This window comes from Clupea harengus, chromosome 6, assembly GCF_900700415.2.
Source record: "Clupea harengus chromosome 6, Ch_v2.0.2, whole genome shotgun sequence".
In the NCBI taxonomy this organism is placed as follows: domain Eukaryota; kingdom Metazoa; phylum Chordata; class Actinopteri; order Clupeiformes; family Clupeidae; genus Clupea; species Clupea harengus.
Genome location: NC_045157.1, coordinates 21995437 through 22014436, shown reverse-complemented (window position 1 = coordinate 22014436; position 19000 = coordinate 21995437). Strand labels below are relative to the sequence as shown.

Here is a 19000-nt window from a genome sequence, read left to right as displayed (position 1 = left end):
CATTTCACGCACAGGTAGCAAGTTTGACCATTGCTTGTCAATGGGACACACATGCACGCGCGCTTCGTGCTCACTGCTCTTTCTCTTAAACACACACACTCACACACACGCACACACACACACAACACACCCTCTCTTTCCCTGCTCCCTTAATCCCCTCGTGAGCGCAAAGCGATTGACAAGCCAGAATGAAAATGAGTCGGACACTTGTGTACCTCTTCAGTGCAAGCAGTTCTTTTTGAGGAGACCTCTAAACTTGGATCATATCACCATGGGAGCTATTTGTATTGCCCGGGACTTCTGTTTGTTTTTGCTCTTGTTAAATACTCGTCAAAGCGCAGCGCTTCCTCACAATCGTGGTACGTTCGTTTTAAAAGAGTGCAGTTTTACGCACGCGCTAGCACTTTTACGTCCGTCGAATTGTAGCCTATTTACCTCTTGCTGGCTAGGGTTGTTTACGTTTCTACAAACAATATGTTAATTTAAATTTGAAAATGTATTTAGTCATTTATGTTATTGCGTTTCCATGGATTTGTATTTCAGTCAGTTTATCTTGACTCCAGAAGATTTGTGGAACAAAGCTTTGCACTCGCTTTTATGCGTTCCAACATCTATTAGGTTGAAAGACCAAACATTAATTGGTAAAGTTACTCAACGCTGTGGCGGTTAATTTGATGAAACTTTTTGCTATTTTTTTTTTTTTAAATCCAGATGCGGACCAGTGTGCTGATGGAAGTGATGGCTGTCACATTGACGCAATTTGCCAAAATAACCAAGCTTCATATAAGTGCACTTGTAAAACAGGGTTTAAAGGGGACGGTACACACTGTGGAGGTAAGTGTTTCCAGTTTTCTTTAGGGTAAATATTTGTGTGGTTATGTGGTCAAAATCCTTTCTTTGTTAACTAACTTGAGCCTTCTCAGTTGGATTGGTAAAAAGAAAACAGACTATTGTTATTGTTGTGTTACAGCCTACGGGGGGAGCTAAGGTGTATTAAAATAGGGCAAAAAGTCAATTTAAGTAGGTGTAACGATGTTTCAATGGAAATAGCATCTGCAAAATGTTCGCATGGTGATTATTCATCAGTCTTGACTTGTGCTCCATTTTCCAGACATTGATGAATGCGATATTGAACACAATGGTGGCTGTGTACATGAATGTCACAACATACCAGGCAATTATCGATGCACTTGTCACGATGGATTCAATTTAGCGCACGACGGTCATAACTGTCTAGGTAAGGATACATTTTATGTAAATTTTTATCACAATTAATTGCCCATTTGACTGGTTATAAATGGTATAACGCAAAATGAAAAGGTTAGAATTTACCTCATTGTGTCAGTTAATTCGGGTCAATTCGTAGCACATGAACTAAAACTTATGTCCGTAGACCTCATATAAAAGAACATTTAGAATGACCCAGAGTGTTTGAAGGATTAAACTACTAATACTCAGTGTTGCTGACTTGGAGGAAATGGTAAAATCCAGAGAAGATATGTTTGGACTTAACAATAGAGTTGTTTTACTAAAAACAACAAGATGTAAGTTGTTTATATCATTTGATTAACAATGTCATTTAAAATTATTCTTGCTGCAGAAATATTTGAACATGTATGCCCATACACCAAAACAGTGTCAAAAGTTAAAGTAGGGATTTTATTGAGCTATTTTGCCTTTGCTTAACTGAAATACTGGTGTATTCAAACAAGGACCTTGCTACATGAGTGATGTGATCAATTGTTTCTGGGTTTAGATGTGGACGAATGTCTCTTTAACAATGGTGGCTGTCAGCATGTGTGTGTCAACACCATGGGGAGCTATGAGTGTCGCTGCAAGGAGGGTTTCTTCCTCAGTGACAACCAGCACACCTGCATCCATCGGTCTGTGGGTGAGTGTCCTTCTTCTTCTGCATGGTTATGTGTTGTTATGTATTTTTCATTGCTGTTGGCTGTAAGCATTGATTGCGTTTTCCTGCTTAGACAATGTTTTGGTGATTGCGCTTTCCTGCTTAGACAATGTGTTTGTGTCTTGTGGTTGCACCATTTTCTGTGAATATTTACTGTTTGAATGACAATGACAGGGTTGTGTTTATCTATTTATTTATTTATTTGCTTGTCTGTGTATGTGTGTACATCCTTAATGGTCTGGCATGGGCTTGGTATAGGTGTTGAGCTGGGTCAGGGCTACCGTAGAGGAAAAGCAAAGCGTATGTAAATGCTCACATATAAGACTGTGATTGACAGCACAATGGGGGATGACAGCTTTTAAGTTGGGTTTCTTTTCTGCGGTATTATCTAAAGCAGCTCAACTCTAAAGGGCTCATGCTGTGGGAAAGGGAGCCCCGTGTCCCCGGGAACAAAACAAGTTAATAACTGCAACACTTGGGGCTTTGTTGGCTGTGTCATAGATGAGAATAAAGCACCTTTTTATGTGTCTGTGGCTTCTCAGCCGCAAGTATTGTTGTTTGCCTCAGTAAATTGAAGTGAGTTTGCAAGGGTTTCCACCCCATTGGGTTTCCCTTGGCAAACTTGCTAAATCCTATCAGCACATCCACTTGGCTTTAGCATGAATGGGAACAACCATCTCCCTACAGTGACCTAGAAAATGTCTTTGATGGAAGGTCAGCTTCTGCCTTCTTCTCAAATGGCACTGAGGTTTGAAAGCAATTAGACAACAGGTGTCTTCAGACTGAGGCGAATGTATGTGAGGAGACCATTGAGGATTTTCCTAAAAGAAAAAAAGACTCTTACTGCAGAATGTTTTCTGTTGATAGAGTACCACATGTGTCCAAAAGTGATTGTTTACATAGAAGAGAGGTCGTAAGTTGTGAAATCACTACAAAGAGGAAGATTAATGATGGGTCATCAAATGTGTTTTTTGTTTTGTTTTATTGTGCTTAGAGTATTTGAAGGGCTCTTGAAACACAGCATCATATTCTGCATGTTGTATCTTTACTCTTAGATACTTATATCTTCAGGGTACAACTTTTGTCTCCTTCTCTTTCTCTCTCTCTTTCTCTCTCGCTCTATTCTGATGGCCTGCATGCGTTGTCTTGGCAGTCAGCCTGTCCCTTAAATAAAGCCTGACTGGCTGACTATTAGCGGCTGCATGTTTGATGGGTCCACTGCACTTGCACATCATTCGAATGCATCCATCCTCCGCTGCAGTGGAGGAGACATTGTTTAGTTTTGCCTTTAAATTACTATGGGAGAACTGACCCCGACAGAATTTTATAGCAGGACTCCAACGCAACATGCTAAGTCAAATGCTTTAACTTGAATGTGATATGTTTTGTTTGGAAGTGATGAGCCAATGTTGTGCTTTAGTTAAGCACCCATTTTATGTGCTTGAATCGTCTTTGTATACACTGTTGGCAAGCTGATTCATTTAAAACAAACATTCCTTGACAAACCATCCTTGCAGTCTCAGCTTTACGTCGGCTCCCAAGAGATGGAAATTGTTTGATTGATCCATTAGGTGTTTGTTTTTGTGGGCTTGCTGAGTAATCACATATGCATATTTGTTGAAATATTCTCTAAATATACTTAAAATGTTAGGAAATAATGGTATGAGATGTAAACATTCTGATGAATAAAAAAAATCACATTGATGGGATTACAACATCTTTATATAAACTGCTTAGGAATTCATTGATTTAGTAGGTTTAGATACAACTGCATACATTTCTGCAAATCTGCCATTTTACCTGATACTGTTATTTTGGAGAAATATCCAATACATTGACCAACCCAATGTCAGCCCTACATCGTTAAATCATCTTGTCCATCTCTTGTTTGCCCAGAGGGCTTGAGCTGCATGAACAAGGAACATGGCTGTGCCCACATCTGCAAAGAGACTCCCAAGGGTGGAGTGGCGTGCGAGTGTCGGCCAGGCTTTGAGCTGGCCAAGAACCAGAGAGGTTGCATCTGTACGTATGAGCAGATCCGCCCCAACACACCCAGATAATCTGTCATTATAAACCACAGACACGGTGAAACTAACAAAGTAATAAAAAAGACCCCCTCACTCCCCCAGGGGCTGGTGAAACTGACGCAAAATTGTTTCTTGTTGATGTTCTGTAGTGACCTGTAACCATGGCAACGGGGGTTGCCAGCACACCTGTGAGGACACAGAGCAGGGGCCGATCTGCAAGTGTCACGTCAGGTACACTCTGAACCCTGATGGGAGATCCTGCGTAGGTAAGCCCATCATCCTACTGCTCAACAGCAACCCACTGAATTCCAATGACTCCAGTGAGCTTTTTTTGTTTTGGTCATCCATTTGTTTTTCATGGATTCTTCCTTTTGACACTTTTTAAAAACACCTCGCTTGATTTGCTGCTTTCCGGAGAGCTGGTAGATGATAGAGTGCGGCTCCTCCTTTAGTGAGGCTCACAGCGCCTCTTGCTGATCCCTGTTTCCATCAGCTTCCATGCTGTTTGGAGCCAAGCTCACGATAGCCATCACATATCAGATAGTGAGCCACAACAGCTGGAGCCTGATGGCTACGCCTGCTTGTGTGTGTGTCTGTCTGTGTGTGTGTGTGTGTGTGTGTGTGTGTGTGTGTGTGTGTGTGTGTGTGTGTGTGTGTGTGTGTGTGTGTGTGTGTGTGTATGCGTGCACCCTACGTGTATTGCTTAATGTGTGACTTTGTTTGTGCGTGTGTGAGGTCTACGTTTATCACAACACTGTCTCCCACTACATCTTAACAGGACTGTTCATCATTTCTTGGCCTTATCTCCTCATACATAGAATGAAAGCTACATGGGATGGGTGTAAACATTATAGTGGTTACACTGAGAAACACAGCTGCCAGGGAGGTCTGATTCTGCTGCTGCCGACTCATATCACTGTTGTGTTTTGATTTTGCCTTTGGGCAATTGAATTCAGCAGGATTGTTGACTCTGCACAGTAAACATTGATGATCAAACAAGATGGCTGATCAAGAATGTATGAACAAACAGCAACACATATAATACAGTACTATACAATATCAGTGATAATATGTTTCTTGTATTTGAGTACATTTTTATTTCAGGGTGCTGTATTCTTGAAATAGTTTTTTGTGTTTGTGTGTGTTCTATGTAAAAAGTGTCTCACAAGAATTCCTGCATAAGGAATGACTTAGAAATGTTAACCAACCACAATCTCATTGAATGTTGGAAAAAAGATTTCACACTTAACAAGAATGGAATAACAATCAACAATGGATTACACTGGAATCTTCTCCACATGTAGCATATCAGCTTATGACACCAAAGCTATTGACCACACAGTGCTAGATTAGGTAAATTAATTCTTATTATTCTCTTTTCTAGAGAGAGATGAGGCTGCCACTGACACCACGGATCACAATGCCACGTCCCTGGCAGAAGTGGACAAACGAGTCAAAAGACGCCTGCTTATGGGTAACTCCATTCCCTCATTATAACATGTCCAATCCAGCAAAATGATAAATACTATGTTTTGGGTGAGTAGCTTCCCACGCCGTGTCTGGACATATAGTATGCAGACAGGGGTTGGGCTGTGGTCTGCTAAAAGCAGGGCATACCTCAGTATTTTTGAGCAAACTGTGAAATGGGAGTGCACCCTCGCTTTCTCACATTCGATTTCTCTCTGGTGAAATATGCCATGGAGATGGTGTGACACATTTCACACGTGCTCCCTGCATCCAATCCTGCAAGGGGGAAAGCATGGATACCATGTTAAGCCTGACAGTCAAACCAAGCCTGTTTATAGCCCATCACGGCATTTAGACATTGACAGAGTGGCAGGTATTGGCAGGGCTCCATCTCACAGTCTCCTCTTAGGTTGTGCGCCACATATTCTCTAGCTAGCATGTTAATGTACAGTAGATGAGCAGAGCAGTGCAGGGAGGCCAGGACTGTATATGACTTTGATGACTTTCTTGTGTGTCCAGAGAATTGTGCAGTGAATAATGGGGGCTGTGACTGCACCTGCAAGGACACATCCACGGGGGTCCGCTGTAGCTGTCCTGTCGGCTTCACTTTGCAACCTGATGGGAAGACCTGCAAAGGTGAGGTCGCACCATCCCCTTTGCCAGCAGCGGTTTGTCTTGGTGGAGTGGGGTGTCAGTAAACGTGATCACTCAGTTAGTCCCCCACTGTCTCTTTGGCTTTGCCTCCATTGGAGCCTTAGTTGCTGGGCACGGGTGCGCTGGATTTATCAAGTGGAATCACAGTATTATAAGATACAAAAGATGAAAAAATAACAGCCAGCAAATTGTGAAGGATGAACTATTACATTATATCAAACACATTATATAATATATTTTTACATACAATAATAGTTTGCCTTGTGAGTCCATTGTTAAATGTTGCCGGGCTGATATCCTATCAGTTTAGATGGTGGCTACACCCAGGAACTTTATCTAAATGCACAAAACCTTTTTGTCAGACTTGCAAATTGCATTATGCGACAGCTAATTACATAAGAACTACAGTCTCGCCTTTTGTTTCTTTCTCAGACATTGATGAGTGTGAGCCCCACAACGGTGGATGCGATCACTTCTGCAGGAACACCATCGGCAGCTTCGAGTGCAGCTGCCACAAAGGCTTCAAGCTTCTGACGGATGAGCGCTCCTGTCAGGGTAGGCTTCCCAGTCCGCCCCCCACCCCATCACCCCACCCCATCACCCCACCCTGCTCCATCTTATTGACATCCCCAGAGAAGCATCCAGCAAAACACAATGCAGGCCCATCTGTGTGTAGGTGTGTGAGCCGATAAGGCAGGGTGGGATGTCATGAACGGTGCCAGTATCGACATGCAGGATTCCTTTGAAGATCCTTAACACGAGCCGGTATTAAGCTTAGCCTCTGAAGAGTATGTTTCCTCAAGAGCACACAGATCCCCACCCCTGATACAAACACTCACAGGAATGTACTCCCCACCCCCCTACCCCAATATTGTTCAGCTGGACGTAGGTTTCTGTCTGTTCACAAGTCTATAGAAAGATCACGAACAGCAAAAATTAAGGTCCCCGTTCAGAACAATCATTGGCCCTTGTCTCTGTGCAATGAAACCATTTGGTGTTTTACCCCTTTTCCTTGTTTGGTCACAGATATCGACGAGTGCTTTTTTGAAAGGACCTGTGGACACACGTGTGTGAACTCTCCCGGGAGCTTCAAGTGCATATGTAACAAAGGCTACACTCTGTATGGACTGGCTCATTGTGGAGGTAAGAGGCAGATCAATAGAAGGGGGTCTTGAATTGACAACATTTTGGCTGAACATTTTAGCCTTGAAATGTGAGCGTGTCGAAAGACATGGTGATGTGACATCTCAGTGTGTTTCTGGCGCAGCACATGAAAGCACTACAGAGGAAAATGTGGATAAACACATGAACAGTACCCGTATTATCAACACAGAATAGATGTCATAGTAATGAGATTAAATCATTCTATGTTTACTTCATCTTAACAAAAGAATGGGAAAGAAGATGGATGTTTCTTCCAGAAGTGCTGAGTGTGGCTGGATGTGAGCTTCAAAGGCATGTGAGGCATGATTGATGGGAGATGCTCTCTCTCTCTCCCTCCCTCTCTCTCTCTCTCTCTCTCTCTCCCTCCCTCTCTCTCTCTCCCTCCCTCTCTCTCTCTCTCTCTCTCTCAGACGTAAATGAGTGCAGCATGAATAACGGAGGTTGTCAGCACCGCTGTGAGAACTCCATGGGCGGATTTGAGTGCCACTGCAACCCTGGTTACAAACTTCACTGGAACAAAAAAGACTGTAATGGTAAGGTGGCATTCTCAGCTAGACTGGGCAGCTCTGTTTGTGGTGTGGATGCATCGTGCAATGTGTTCAGCCTCATTCTACTTTACTCCCCTGGAGTCAAAACAGGAGATACTTTGATGATGTCTGCCTTTCATTCTGATTCACTGGGCTTTTTTGCTATCAACAAAAAGGAGAATCAGAAGCTCACTAACATACCACAACTCACCAGTGACCAACACTATTTGTGTGCCTTGACCTCTGCTTGGCCTGCTCCTTTATCAAATGTCTTGTCCTTGTCTCAGTTCTCTCCATGGGAATGTTGGTCATATTCCTTTTCCCTAGCCTCCCCCAAACTCCTCCGCTTCTCTTTATCTGTGAGTGTTTTTGTGATTCTTCCCATTTAGAGGCAGAGGGTTTGCATGCAGTCAAGTCACCTGCCAAACCCACCCTGAACTGTGGCAAGCAGGGAGGGGGTGACCGCTGTTTCCTGACCTGCCAGTCCCAGGTCCACATCAGCAGTGGTAAGTGAGACTGGCCTGCGAGACGGAGCGGCAGGTTTCGGCCTGCTCCCCTGTTTGTTCAGGGCATGCTGGCTTTTGTTAGCTGTCTACCCGCAGTTGCTCTCTCTCTCTCTCTCTCTCTCTCTCTCTCTCTCTCTCTCTCTCTCTGTCCCTCTCTTTTTCCGTACCTCTGATGCCCTTTATGTGTGCTTGTAGGAGCTGCGGATTCCTATACGGTGACCTGTGGAATGCCCTTGCCCTGCTTCACTGAGGGACAAAGGAATGAGTCAGGGTCGTATTGCCAAGGCAAGAACACAACATCACTGTCCACTGCTAGTTGCATGGTCCAAATACTCCAAAACACACTGGATTTGGTTTAACCGTTTTCTTTCCTCGATAGGTTCAGACACATTGCACACCCCAAGGATCAAAACCACCGCGACCTTCAAGGCTGGAATGGGAAAGTGTAACCTGAAAAAGAGTCAAGAAAAACTGCTGGAAGGATTTAATAATGCTCTTTCAGGTACACGAGGCCCCAAGCAGCCTAATTTAATCCATGGAAACTAAACTGAAATGGTCATGACAGAGTGGAAAAGTACAGTTGGCAATTCTTTGCGCCTTGGCTGTAAAAGTGCTTCGTATTTACCCCAAAGTAATCACACTTCATACATGGAACTCAACAAAATAAACCAGACTTCATGGCTGGTCACATATAATTTGGGGAAGGGGAGTGCAGTCAGGAGAGCCAGAGGAGCTGGGCCGTCTGGATGTTTTGAAAGTCTCAGCGCTGCATATTGTCCAGCAGTGACAGGGTAAAACCAAATTAGCCATAGCAGACCTTTTACCGGGGGCCCTACCCAGCCATCAGTCACACAGACTTCCGATTGTTGGATCCCTTTTGTTGCTTGGAGGGGTCACAGAGCAGTGTTTTACACCCCTTACTGTGTTCCTCAAAAAGACAGAAGGCAAATTTAATTCCCTTCCTACCTCTATTTCATCAAAAGGCAGGAAAGCCATGTAAATATGCCACCATTGATGTATAAAAAAAGAAATACTTCTTTAAACTAATCTAACGCAACTGATGCTATTTCTCCTGTCCTCACAATTTGTCTTTCTAATCTGTGTATTTCGTATATTCCACAGACAGGAAGTTGTCCGGCACAGAGAATGTCCAATTCAGTTTTGTGAGCCTTCACTGCAGTTCCTCCAGCAAGCGCTCGCGCAGTCGGCACGGGCGGAAGGCCGGCGAGGAGGACGGCTCCTCCATCACGGCCGAGTTTGAGCTGGATGTGAGCCTTGAGGAGGTAACAGGTTGGTTTCACTGTGACGCCCCTAAAGCCTAACCTTGTCTCTCCCTGCCTCACAACTGCTTCGCTTCCCTCAACCTTGCTATCTGCTGATGCTTTGCCGTACTAAAATATGCCGACAAGTATCTCCTGTTTTTTTTCTGCTCCATGAGTCCATGAGGCCAAGGTGGTGGGTTTTTATGTCTATCTGGGAGTAGATCAAGGGTCCTGGGTATGTTAACAGAGATCCATAAAGGTTGTTTTGCACTTGTATTTGTGGTGAATTTTAGTTTGTGCATGTGTGTTCTGTGTGAAGTGCACTGACCTTTGAGGGTGTGTTTCACACACAGATGTGTGTGTTTGCGTTAAGTAGGCAAAGTTTGTATCACATTTTTTTCTCTCAGCAGAGGGTTGTGACCTGACCTGTGTCCGCCGGCGCTCGGAGAAGAGGCTCCGCAAGACGATTCGCACCCTGCGCAAGTCCATCAACCGCGAGCAGTTCCACCTGCACTTTGCTGGCTCTGAGTACGAGATGGGCAAGAAGGCAGCCCGCCCTGTGGACCTGCTGGAGCATTGTGGCACCGGCCATGTGTTGGTAGACAAGAAGTGCGGTGAGCATCTTACCCTCAACAACCCACACCCACACCCACAACCCTCTTACCCTCAACCCATACCCACACCCTCCCCATCGTCTGGGCAACAAGGGTCTCTGTGGGAAGTAAATGCACTTAGCTTTTACCACACTTCACACTTTCATCCAAGAGCTTTGGACAGTGCCCCACAAAAAGCAATCTATCTTGAGTGTGTTCGATGAGGTTGGAGCAGGTGTGGGCCAGATGACTGCCGTATTTGGGTATGTATGCAGTAATTTGTGTGGAGCCTGCAGAATGTGGGGAACACAAGGTTGATGCTGTCTGGTCCTGGCACTCTCCTCCTCCTCTCTCTCTCTTTTGCTCTTTATTGAGTGCCGAGAGGGGAGCAAGAGCTTGTGTTGGCTGAGGGTGCTGTGTGTGCTCAGGGGGGGAAAGGCTAGTCTTCTGTGAAAAATCATATAAAGCCATATTTTAAAACCTCTGACCCGGGGTTCAGGTAGTCCTCTGCCAAAATGGCGTGTTTATTTAGTGGAGCCTTATCTTGTATACTGTATCTCATAGTAGAGAGAGAAAGCTCCATGCCTCAACGGTCCAGATGACCTGAAACCTTGACAAATGAGCTCCCCACCTTCAGCTTTTCCCAACAAACATCTTGTGGCTCTGGACTGTAGATTGACACAATCATGCCAAGATGCCATCAGTCGTGAACACACCAATACACAATAACAGCTTTTGTTGCTCACATTATTTTTAGCCTCTCTGTTTTATGGACATAAAAAGAAAAAGGGGGAAGGTGAAGCCCAGTGCACATCTGCTCTAAGCTAGAGCAAGGGTCAACAGGTAGCAGCAGGCTTGCCTTTTCTTTCTTTCTTCAGTGACTCAGACTGAAGGCCCCCATTAAGCCTCTCTCACAGACGGCCGTCCTCTTCTCTCTGGGCCAGTAAAACAGGGTGACCAGAGGAACTGAGCTCCCCAACCCCCTCACTGTTTCATGGACACTTGGGCTTACAGCTTGTGTCTGTTTATAGAGCTGCCCCCAAGGACCTCTGTGAGAGCCCCAGAATACCAGTCACAACAGCTATTAGGTACATCTGAAGACCAGGGCCTATGTGTCTTAAACTGGATGTCTAAGGTGTGTCTTGGATGTTGACTTCCTTGTCATCGTAGATAGATTTGCTAGGATGTTAAATTGCATTGGTAGTAAAGGATCTGAAGGACAACAGCAGTCCAAACATCTAGTAGTATTGGCAACTCTACATTTCTTTGAGCTCTGCATAAATGCTCCCTTGAGTTCTAATTAATGCAGCAGGCTTACTGGGAAGTGAAGTCAAATCATTCCCCTGTCCAAAACAATGGTTAGCCAATGCATGCATGGTTATATTCTGACATTGCCATCCTTACACTGGTTCTCTTCTCTTGAGTTGTGGTGTTTAAGTGAAGGCACAGGCGAGCAATTTCCAGGCACTTCTAAAAGACAGCGACATCCCCCTAACACACACACACACACACACATCTAAAAGGAGCTATATTTTTTCCCCTCCTTTCCCCACCTCCCCCACTGGATCAGGTTGCTAAGTGCAGTTTAGTCTTTTCAGTTTGCCCACTCCATTGTAAATCCCAGTGGGGCTTGTTCTCACTGCGGGAGAGGGGAGAACATCCCCACATCAACACACTCACAGCTTGTTGGAGGAGAGAGAGAGCTAGAGAAAGAGCAAGAGAGAGAGAAAGAGAGAGAAAGAGCGAGAGAGAGAGAGAGAGAGAAAGAGAAAGAGAAAGAGAGAGAAAGAGAAAGAGAGAGAGAGAAAGAGAGAGATAAAGAGAAAGAGAAAGAGAGAAAGAGAGAGAGAGAGAGAAAAAGAAAGAGAGAAAGAGAAAGAGAGAGAAAGAGAGAGAGAAAGAGAGAGAGAGAAAAGCTCAGGGCCCCTACTTACTCTGCCCACCCTGGCCCTAAGAGCCTTAGCGGGGGCCTGTCTATCTCGCAAAGCCGATCACCCAGAGCATTCATGTGTAATCACATTATAAAGAAGTGTTGGGAAAGTTTTATGTAATGATATTACAGCTGCCTGATGACGTTGACGTTGATGCCAGATCACTCTTACTCTTATTTCCTAAAATGACTTTGTTGTTGTTGTTGTTGTTTTTATTACACTGCAGAGTGGCTTAAAATGCTGGTGTTAAACCAGTGTGTGGAGTGTTCACAAAAGGATGAAATGAGTGAACAAAATGGGCGTGTGAAGCCAGTAACGGTTTGCGTACACATGCGTGTGCCGGCGTTTTCTGTTTTCCAACCCTCTGTACTTGTCTGGGTGTAAATGTTGTAGAGAGGCTTGTTTGCGTGTTTGTTTTTGAAGGAAACACTTGGCCGTGATGTTTATTCAAGCGGGCGGTTTAAGTGTTAAATTCCCTCTCGAGCCACAGCCACTCCGCGTGACCCCAGCCAGTGAACTGCCAGGGAGAATTGACTCCAGCAACACCATGGGAATCAATTAGCATCAGTTGGGCCTCTGCCTGATAGGTGCAAGGAACGATTGGGGTTGTCATGAATGGGTAGATTCAGAACCCTGCCCTCTTTTATTGGGTTCAGCTCCTTACTACTGTGATACCATAGTGTTTGCCTATGTCATCAAATAGGCAGGAGCAGTGGGCTTGAATAGAGGTGAAAGGTCTTTTAAACCTCTTTGGGGCCATCAATTGGAGGACTCAATAGAATGGCCTCTTTGCATTTGAAAAGCTTCAAGGTTTTTCTTCTCTCTCCCTCTCTCCCTCTCTCACTCTCTCTCTCTCTCTCTCTCTCTCTCTCTCAATCTCACTCTATTCCTCCACACTCTTACTCATTGCTTGTGTCAAAGAAAAGCGGGCCCAGAGACAATGATGTGCTGGCTCTTCGTGGTCATTCAAGATAAACAAAAGCCAAAAAAATGAACTGCTCTTGAGAGAATTACATTTTCTTCCTTTTTAGAGAAATCGGCCAATTTGCTGAGGCACGCATAATAGCTGTGCAGTGAAGCCTTTTGTGGCTCTGCACTCATTACCATGGGCTCATTCTGGAGTAAAAAATCACGTTGGCCCCCAGCTCCCCACAGGTCCTTTAACGTCAGTTGGACACAGACACAGATAAAGTGCAGGCCTGAAAAGCAACACTTGCAAATCCGGCGAGCCCACTTGTTCAAGGAGCTGAAATAACCACTTCAAGATGGAGCCGTTCAGTTGGGCTCAGATCAAATGGGTATTTTTAGCCACTGCCAGAGCAAGCCGGAGAAATTAAAAGCAAAATAAAGCATGTCTGCCCCACCTCGCTTGTCCCTGCTCGGCAAAAAAAAATTACACAGTCTCTAACTTCATCAGAGAAAAACGGCACCCAAACCATAATTAAAAAGCATTACGCATAGCCTCGCAGGATAGAGTTTATAAAGCAAACATGAAAAATAACTGCGCTTTAGCCCCCTGTAATCAGCCTCACAGATCCTTGTGAGGTTTTAAGAAACCACAGCGTGCACTTTGGTGGAGGTGGAGGTGCTTATGGCGGGATTCTCCAGGAGGCAGGCAGGCGTTTGATGTGGGATAGCAAGCAGCTGTGGGGGCTCACTGCTCCTGTTTGTCTGAATTTTTAGCATAGCTGCATCAGGTCGATTCGTGATGGCCCCTTTCAAATGGCTCAATGCGGGGGCTTTCTGATTGGGGGGGGGGGGGGGGGTGGTGAGTGTCTCTCACACTTTTCTTGTACCTTACTCTTTTACTTCATCACCCCCTCATCCTCTGTCTTTCTCTGTTTGTCTATCTCACCTCCAGTGAGCTGTAGCGTTGGCATGTTCTATGACGGCGAGCAGGGGAGGTGTGTTCTGTGTCCAGCTGGAATGTACCAAGATGAGGAAGGGCAGGTGTCTTGCGAGCCGTGCCCAGGCCCAGAGGGGAGGGTCACTCCTAGAACTGTGGGGGCTCGGAACATCCCGGAGTGTGGGGGTAAGTTCAAACTGTGAGGGTAAAAGCAATAGCCACCCAACTCAAGTGCACTTAGACAACTGCAGTTTCTCCTTGTAGAAATCTTAAATGGGTTTAACCAACTTGTGGCCTCCTTGCTCTGAGTGACAGTATCGGGAAAGGCAGTGGATGTTTGTGAACACACAGCCGTATCCAAGTAACTGCCGTAAAATTTGCTCAAAGCTTAATCTCCTTCTGATTAATCTTGGAAATGAATGACTGCAAGTGAATCACCTCCTGTTTAGACACAGACAGGAAGCGCATGTGTCTCGATAAAAATCTCAAGCGCGGCTCTGTGTGGTGTGTTAAGATGAGGAATTCTTTGATTGTTCCATGCCGCCCGCTGGACTCACACTGACAAAGAGCCTCCTTGAATCGACCTTGTGTGGGCAGGGGGATTTGAAAATAAAGAAGAAAAAAAAGAAAAGAAAGGAACAGAAAAAGAACCACCATGTTTTCGTTCATGGAACACTGTTATCATTGCTGTTTGCATCAGCAGGCCAGGTCCCATCGGTCCGGGATAGACTAAACAGAAACAACTATCAGGCCTCTCTGCTCCATGGCAGGCAGTTGGCTGAAGTCATTCATGAGATAGGGAGGAGGTAGCTCAGCGGTAGATAGCCAACATGCACCTCGTCATGCCAGGGGGGGGGGGAGTGAGCTGTGGTCGGAGTCCACCCACAGCTTTGGCTGGGGCTCAACCTAACCGGTGTGTTCCCCCCCCCCTGCCACTAGGTCAGTGCTTCCCAGGGCAGTACTCCCATGACGGCCTCATCCCATGCCAGCCCTGCCCGCTTGGCACCTACCAGCCAGAGGTGGGACGCACCTTCTGCTTCCCCTGTGGAGGGGCCCTCATCACCAAGCACAGCGGAGCGGTGTCCTTTCAGAGCTGTGAGACCAAAGGTGAGGGAGACATTTGTGATGGCATGTTTGAATGGCTCTGTTGAAATACAAACTTTGATTGAAATTGTGAAATTCTAATTATTTTTTGATAGTCAATTCAAATCAATAAATCAATTCATCATGGTATATACTATGGTATATTCCTCATAATACTCATTTGTATGTACCCTAGCTTATATCATTCAATGCAAAATCATTTTGCCTCCGTAGTCCAGTGTTCTCCTGGTCACTTCTACAACACTAGCACCCACCGCTGTATCCGTTGCCCCATGGGAAGTTACATGGGGGAGTTTGGGCAGAACCACTGTGTGGCCTGTCCAGGGAACACCACCACTGACTTTGATGGGTCCACCAGCATCACGCAGTGCAAAAGTAGGCCTGGAGCTCTTTCTATCTCACTCTGTCTTTATTTATACAACGTGTCTGCGTGTGCGAAAGACAAGGAGACACGGCTTATTAAGTCAGTAGCTAATAACACCATCGACACGTTTTGACTTGCCTTTTTCGTCATTTAAACCACATGAAAAAAGTGGGTTGAGAGAGCAGCTCTTCATGTTCTCCGTGCAATTCAGCAGTCGATAATTAGCATTGCTTCACTAAGGCATCATAAACCATTTGGCACTCTCCTGTCATCTTGCAGACAGACAGTGTGGAGGAGAGCTGGGAAATTACACCGGCTATATTGAGTCTCCCAACTACCCGGGGAACTACCCTGCCAACATCGAGTGCAACTGGACCATCACGCCACCTCCCAAGCGCAGGATCCTGATCGTGGTGCCTGAGATCTTCCTCCCCATCGAGGACGAGTGTGGAGACTACCTGGTCATGAGAAAAACACGTAAGTAGCTCTGTTAATCACGGCATGAGAGAGAAGGCAGACATTTTCTACTGACACGTCATGAGAAGGGCCAAAGAACATCCCACCTCACACAGTGCAGACCCGTACACACAAGGGGCTGATAAAGAAAAAGGGTTTTCGAGCGAAACATACATTGGTGAGACCGCTCCTTTTTTGGGACGGTTAGGATTTTAAGCCAATTTCAGTGAATGGCTCTTTTGAAAAATAAATTACATCATTGTGCCTACAGCTCCCTTTCCTTTTTGAAATATTCACACAAATGGTCATCTAATACTATGGTTGTAGGAGCCAGTAAACCATAAGTGTATGCATATGCTGGAAAAATCCAACACTTTTGCCATTATTTGCAGTGTGCTAGTATTATACTACCCATAAGAGTGAAATCAGTATGTGTGAAACATTCTGTAGTAATCACAAGCATTGGAGCCACTGACCTAACAGTGTAGCACTGGTGTAAACAAATGTTTGGCTGACGGTATTTCTCCTAGTCTACCCACTAAATCTCTAACCAGGTAGTTGAGTAAAAATAGGCTCTTATTGAAAGTATAAGCTGTATGTTGAGAAATGAGAGATCCCCATCTCCAAGCACATGGTCTTTACATGCCTGCTATTGCTTGGATCTGCTCTGACATTTTAGGCCTTTGTGCATTAACATGCAGAGGACCAGAGGGGAAGCCATTACTCCTGGCAAAGTCTTCTGTGTGTGTGAATTGCGCTGTTAAGTGATCACGCGTTAATGATGAAAAGAAGTGCTGGACTGAGTGGGTGGGGCTGTGTTATGGAACCATTATGGTCTCGCTGTGATCTCCTGGTGTTAGAATACGCAATTTAGGAGAAGCTCTCACGCTCTCAATGTGCAAGAGGAAGAATAGGGCTGTGAGACTCAAGCATTTCCTGTTTCTCGCAGATCTGCCCAACTCTGTGACGACGTACGAGACGTGTCAGACATATGAGCGGCCCATCGCCTTCACCTCCCGATCCAAGAAACTGTGGGTCCAGTTCAAGTCCAATGAAGGGAACAGCGGGAGGGGCTTCCAGGTCCCTTATGTAACATATGATGGTAAGACAAAAGCACAATACAACTTAAAAACTTAAAAAAACAAGGGTATTCTAGAATCAATTTAATCATTAGGTGCAGTACCATTAACTAGAACATTATGAAAATACAAATAGTGATTGGATAATAGGAGTTGTCAGTACGTGTTCAATTTTGACTCAAGACTGAAGTAGTATACAGTCCAGTGCCCCTATAAGGACTCTTGGCCTATATGATGCAATTCCCCATGTGTCTTTGTTAGCATATTATGGACTGTGTTGTTGTACAGACTTTGTTGTTCTTCATGTTCCCGCAGAGGATTACCAGGAGCTGATTGAAGACATAGTCAGAGATGGAAGATTATACGCCTCTGAGAATCACCAAGAAATTCTTAAGGTACAATGTGACACTGGTGATATATCTTGTATGTTTTTAAAAAAAAATATAGAATGATAGAATGAAATGTACATATTACTAAGTTGATAAGAGAAAACGGCATTTTAGGAGATGTAAACAATAACTGCCTGAAGCTGAAGTGTTAACATTGTTTGCAAGGATTCCAAAAGGAGTGTTTCAGTGGCTTTTAGTGTTTGAGTGCCCTCTTGTGGACACAGTGGAAACAACAGTGTAATAAGTCAACTGAATTGTGGTTAAAGCATGTCTGTTTTCCTTTTTGGCAATATAATCAATGTTAATAATGATTTCATTTTATCAGGACAAGAAACTTATGAAGGCCCTGTTTGATGTCCTTGCGCATCCACAAAACTTCTTCAATTACACTGCTCAGGAGTCAAGAGAAATGTTCCCGAAATCTTTCATCCGATTCCTGCGCTCCAAGGTTCTGCGGTTCTTGCGCCCCTAGAAAAGCAGTGCTCATCGCCCCTTCATGGCAAACTTGTGGCAAACAAACAACAACCTGGCAAACTTCTAAAACTGTGCTTTATCACTGCTGCAAACAAATTATAAACTCATAAGGAACTGTCCAACCTGAGAACATTTGATATCAGCTGAGACTGAGAACGACCAGGAGCGTGTGACTCTTTATCTGACATCTCATCTTTGCCATCCAAATACAGGCAACAGTGGACTCTCTCAGCAAGGCAGTTGGGACTTGTTTTTCCTCCCCATGAAAGGGTCCCAGTTACATGAATTTTTCCCCCATTTTTATAAATGGTAGATGTGGGCTCTGTTCAAGTAACTCTGAGTCTTTGAAAGGATTGTTTGAATTGTGTTAAGTTGAGTGGTTGTGTTGTGTGAAAAGTCCTCCCTTTCCCTCCACAAGAAACCCTAGTGTTCAGAGATATTACGATATGTTGTTTGTCTTTCAAAGGGAAGTTACTCCTCTTACATTTTTGTGCATAGAGAGAATAGCATACACCTTTTTTTACTGGTAGGAACTGGGTGGACCCTGCGGTTTGGAGTTGTATCGAGATCACTGGTTCTTATTGTGCTGAAAAAAATATATGAAATATATGTTAAAAGCAACCTTTGTTTATATATCTTATCACTACAAGGGAGATAGTGACAAAGTTAAAAGCAATTATTCTTTTGAATGTTTTGTATATTATGTATAAAAATATTAGACCGCTCTCATGAATTGTATTGTAGACAAACGCCTCCCTGTAAAGTATGTGATTTTGTTGAGTGAAACATGTTTTATGCATCCGCTAGTATAAGGTCACATGTTCAATCTATGTTTCTGCTGTTTTACATGATTGATTGACGCTGCCAGTAAATGCCAGTATTTTGTTGACAGGTTTGATACACTTGTCACAGACATTAATAAGACCTCCCTAATTTCATACCCACTATAGATCCTGTCATGCAAGTTTGTCTGAACCTTGTACTCAACAAATGAAACCCACCATGACTTTTTGGAAAAAGAGTTCGGTAGAATAGAAATTTTCAGTCATGTATTAGAAAGTAAATTAATATCTATATTTTTATGTTTTATACATCTAACATGTAAATAAATCAAGTAATCGAAAAGTTGATTCTGTACGTTTTCTGTAAGAAATATGATATCTACATTATAATCAAAATTATTATTATTTCAATTAAGAAAAGAACATGATCGTAACACTTTTAGCAAACACTAAAAGAAGCTCCAAC

The 19000-nt window shown here is 44.2% G+C and overlaps 1 protein-coding gene across 3 annotated transcripts; it reads left to right on the top strand.

Moving 5' to 3' along the window:
- Positions 1-121: 121 nt before the first annotated feature.
- On the top strand, positions 122-18877 carry scube2 (signal peptide, CUB domain, EGF-like 2). Of its 3 annotated transcripts, none has more exons than XM_031569422.2 (23): positions 122-359; positions 712-834; positions 1112-1237; positions 1757-1891; positions 3806-3931; positions 4086-4202; positions 5321-5410; positions 5923-6039; positions 6490-6612; positions 7084-7200; positions 7632-7754; positions 8138-8254; positions 8450-8539; positions 8634-8756; positions 9377-9544; positions 9927-10130; positions 13902-14072; positions 14826-14993; positions 15204-15365; positions 15634-15831; positions 16760-16912; positions 17205-17284; positions 17604-18877. In XM_031569422.2, exons 1-23 carry the CDS (start codon positions 272-274, stop codon positions 17748-17750), a joined length of 3066 nt encoding a protein of 1021 aa, XP_031425282.1. In that variant the 5' UTR covers positions 122-271; the 3' UTR covers positions 17751-18877. The 3 variants fall into 3 exon arrangements, with proteins under 3 accessions (XP_031425282.1, XP_031425281.1, XP_031425283.1); XM_031569421.2 differs by having other exon boundaries at positions 123-359; positions 9924-10130; XM_031569423.2 differs by lacking the exons at positions 8138-8254; positions 8450-8539; positions 8634-8756; positions 9377-9544 and having other exon boundaries at positions 123-359; positions 9924-10130.
- The last annotated feature ends 123 nt before the right edge of the window (positions 18878-19000 follow it).

Excerpts from the sequence above, each read along its gene's own strand:
- scube2 (XM_031569421.2), top strand. The coding sequence starts at position 272 with ATGGGAGCTATTTGTATTGCCCGGGACTTCTGTTTGTTTTTGCTCTTG. Across the intron at positions 8,540-8,633 it reads GTCAGGGTCGTATTGCCAAG|GTTCAGACACATTGCACACC; the intron begins GCAAGAACACAA and ends TTTCCTCGATAG. Across the intron at positions 14,073-14,825 it reads GAACATCCCGGAGTGTGGGG|GTCAGTGCTTCCCAGGGCAG; the intron begins GTAAGTTCAAAC and ends CCCTGCCACTAG.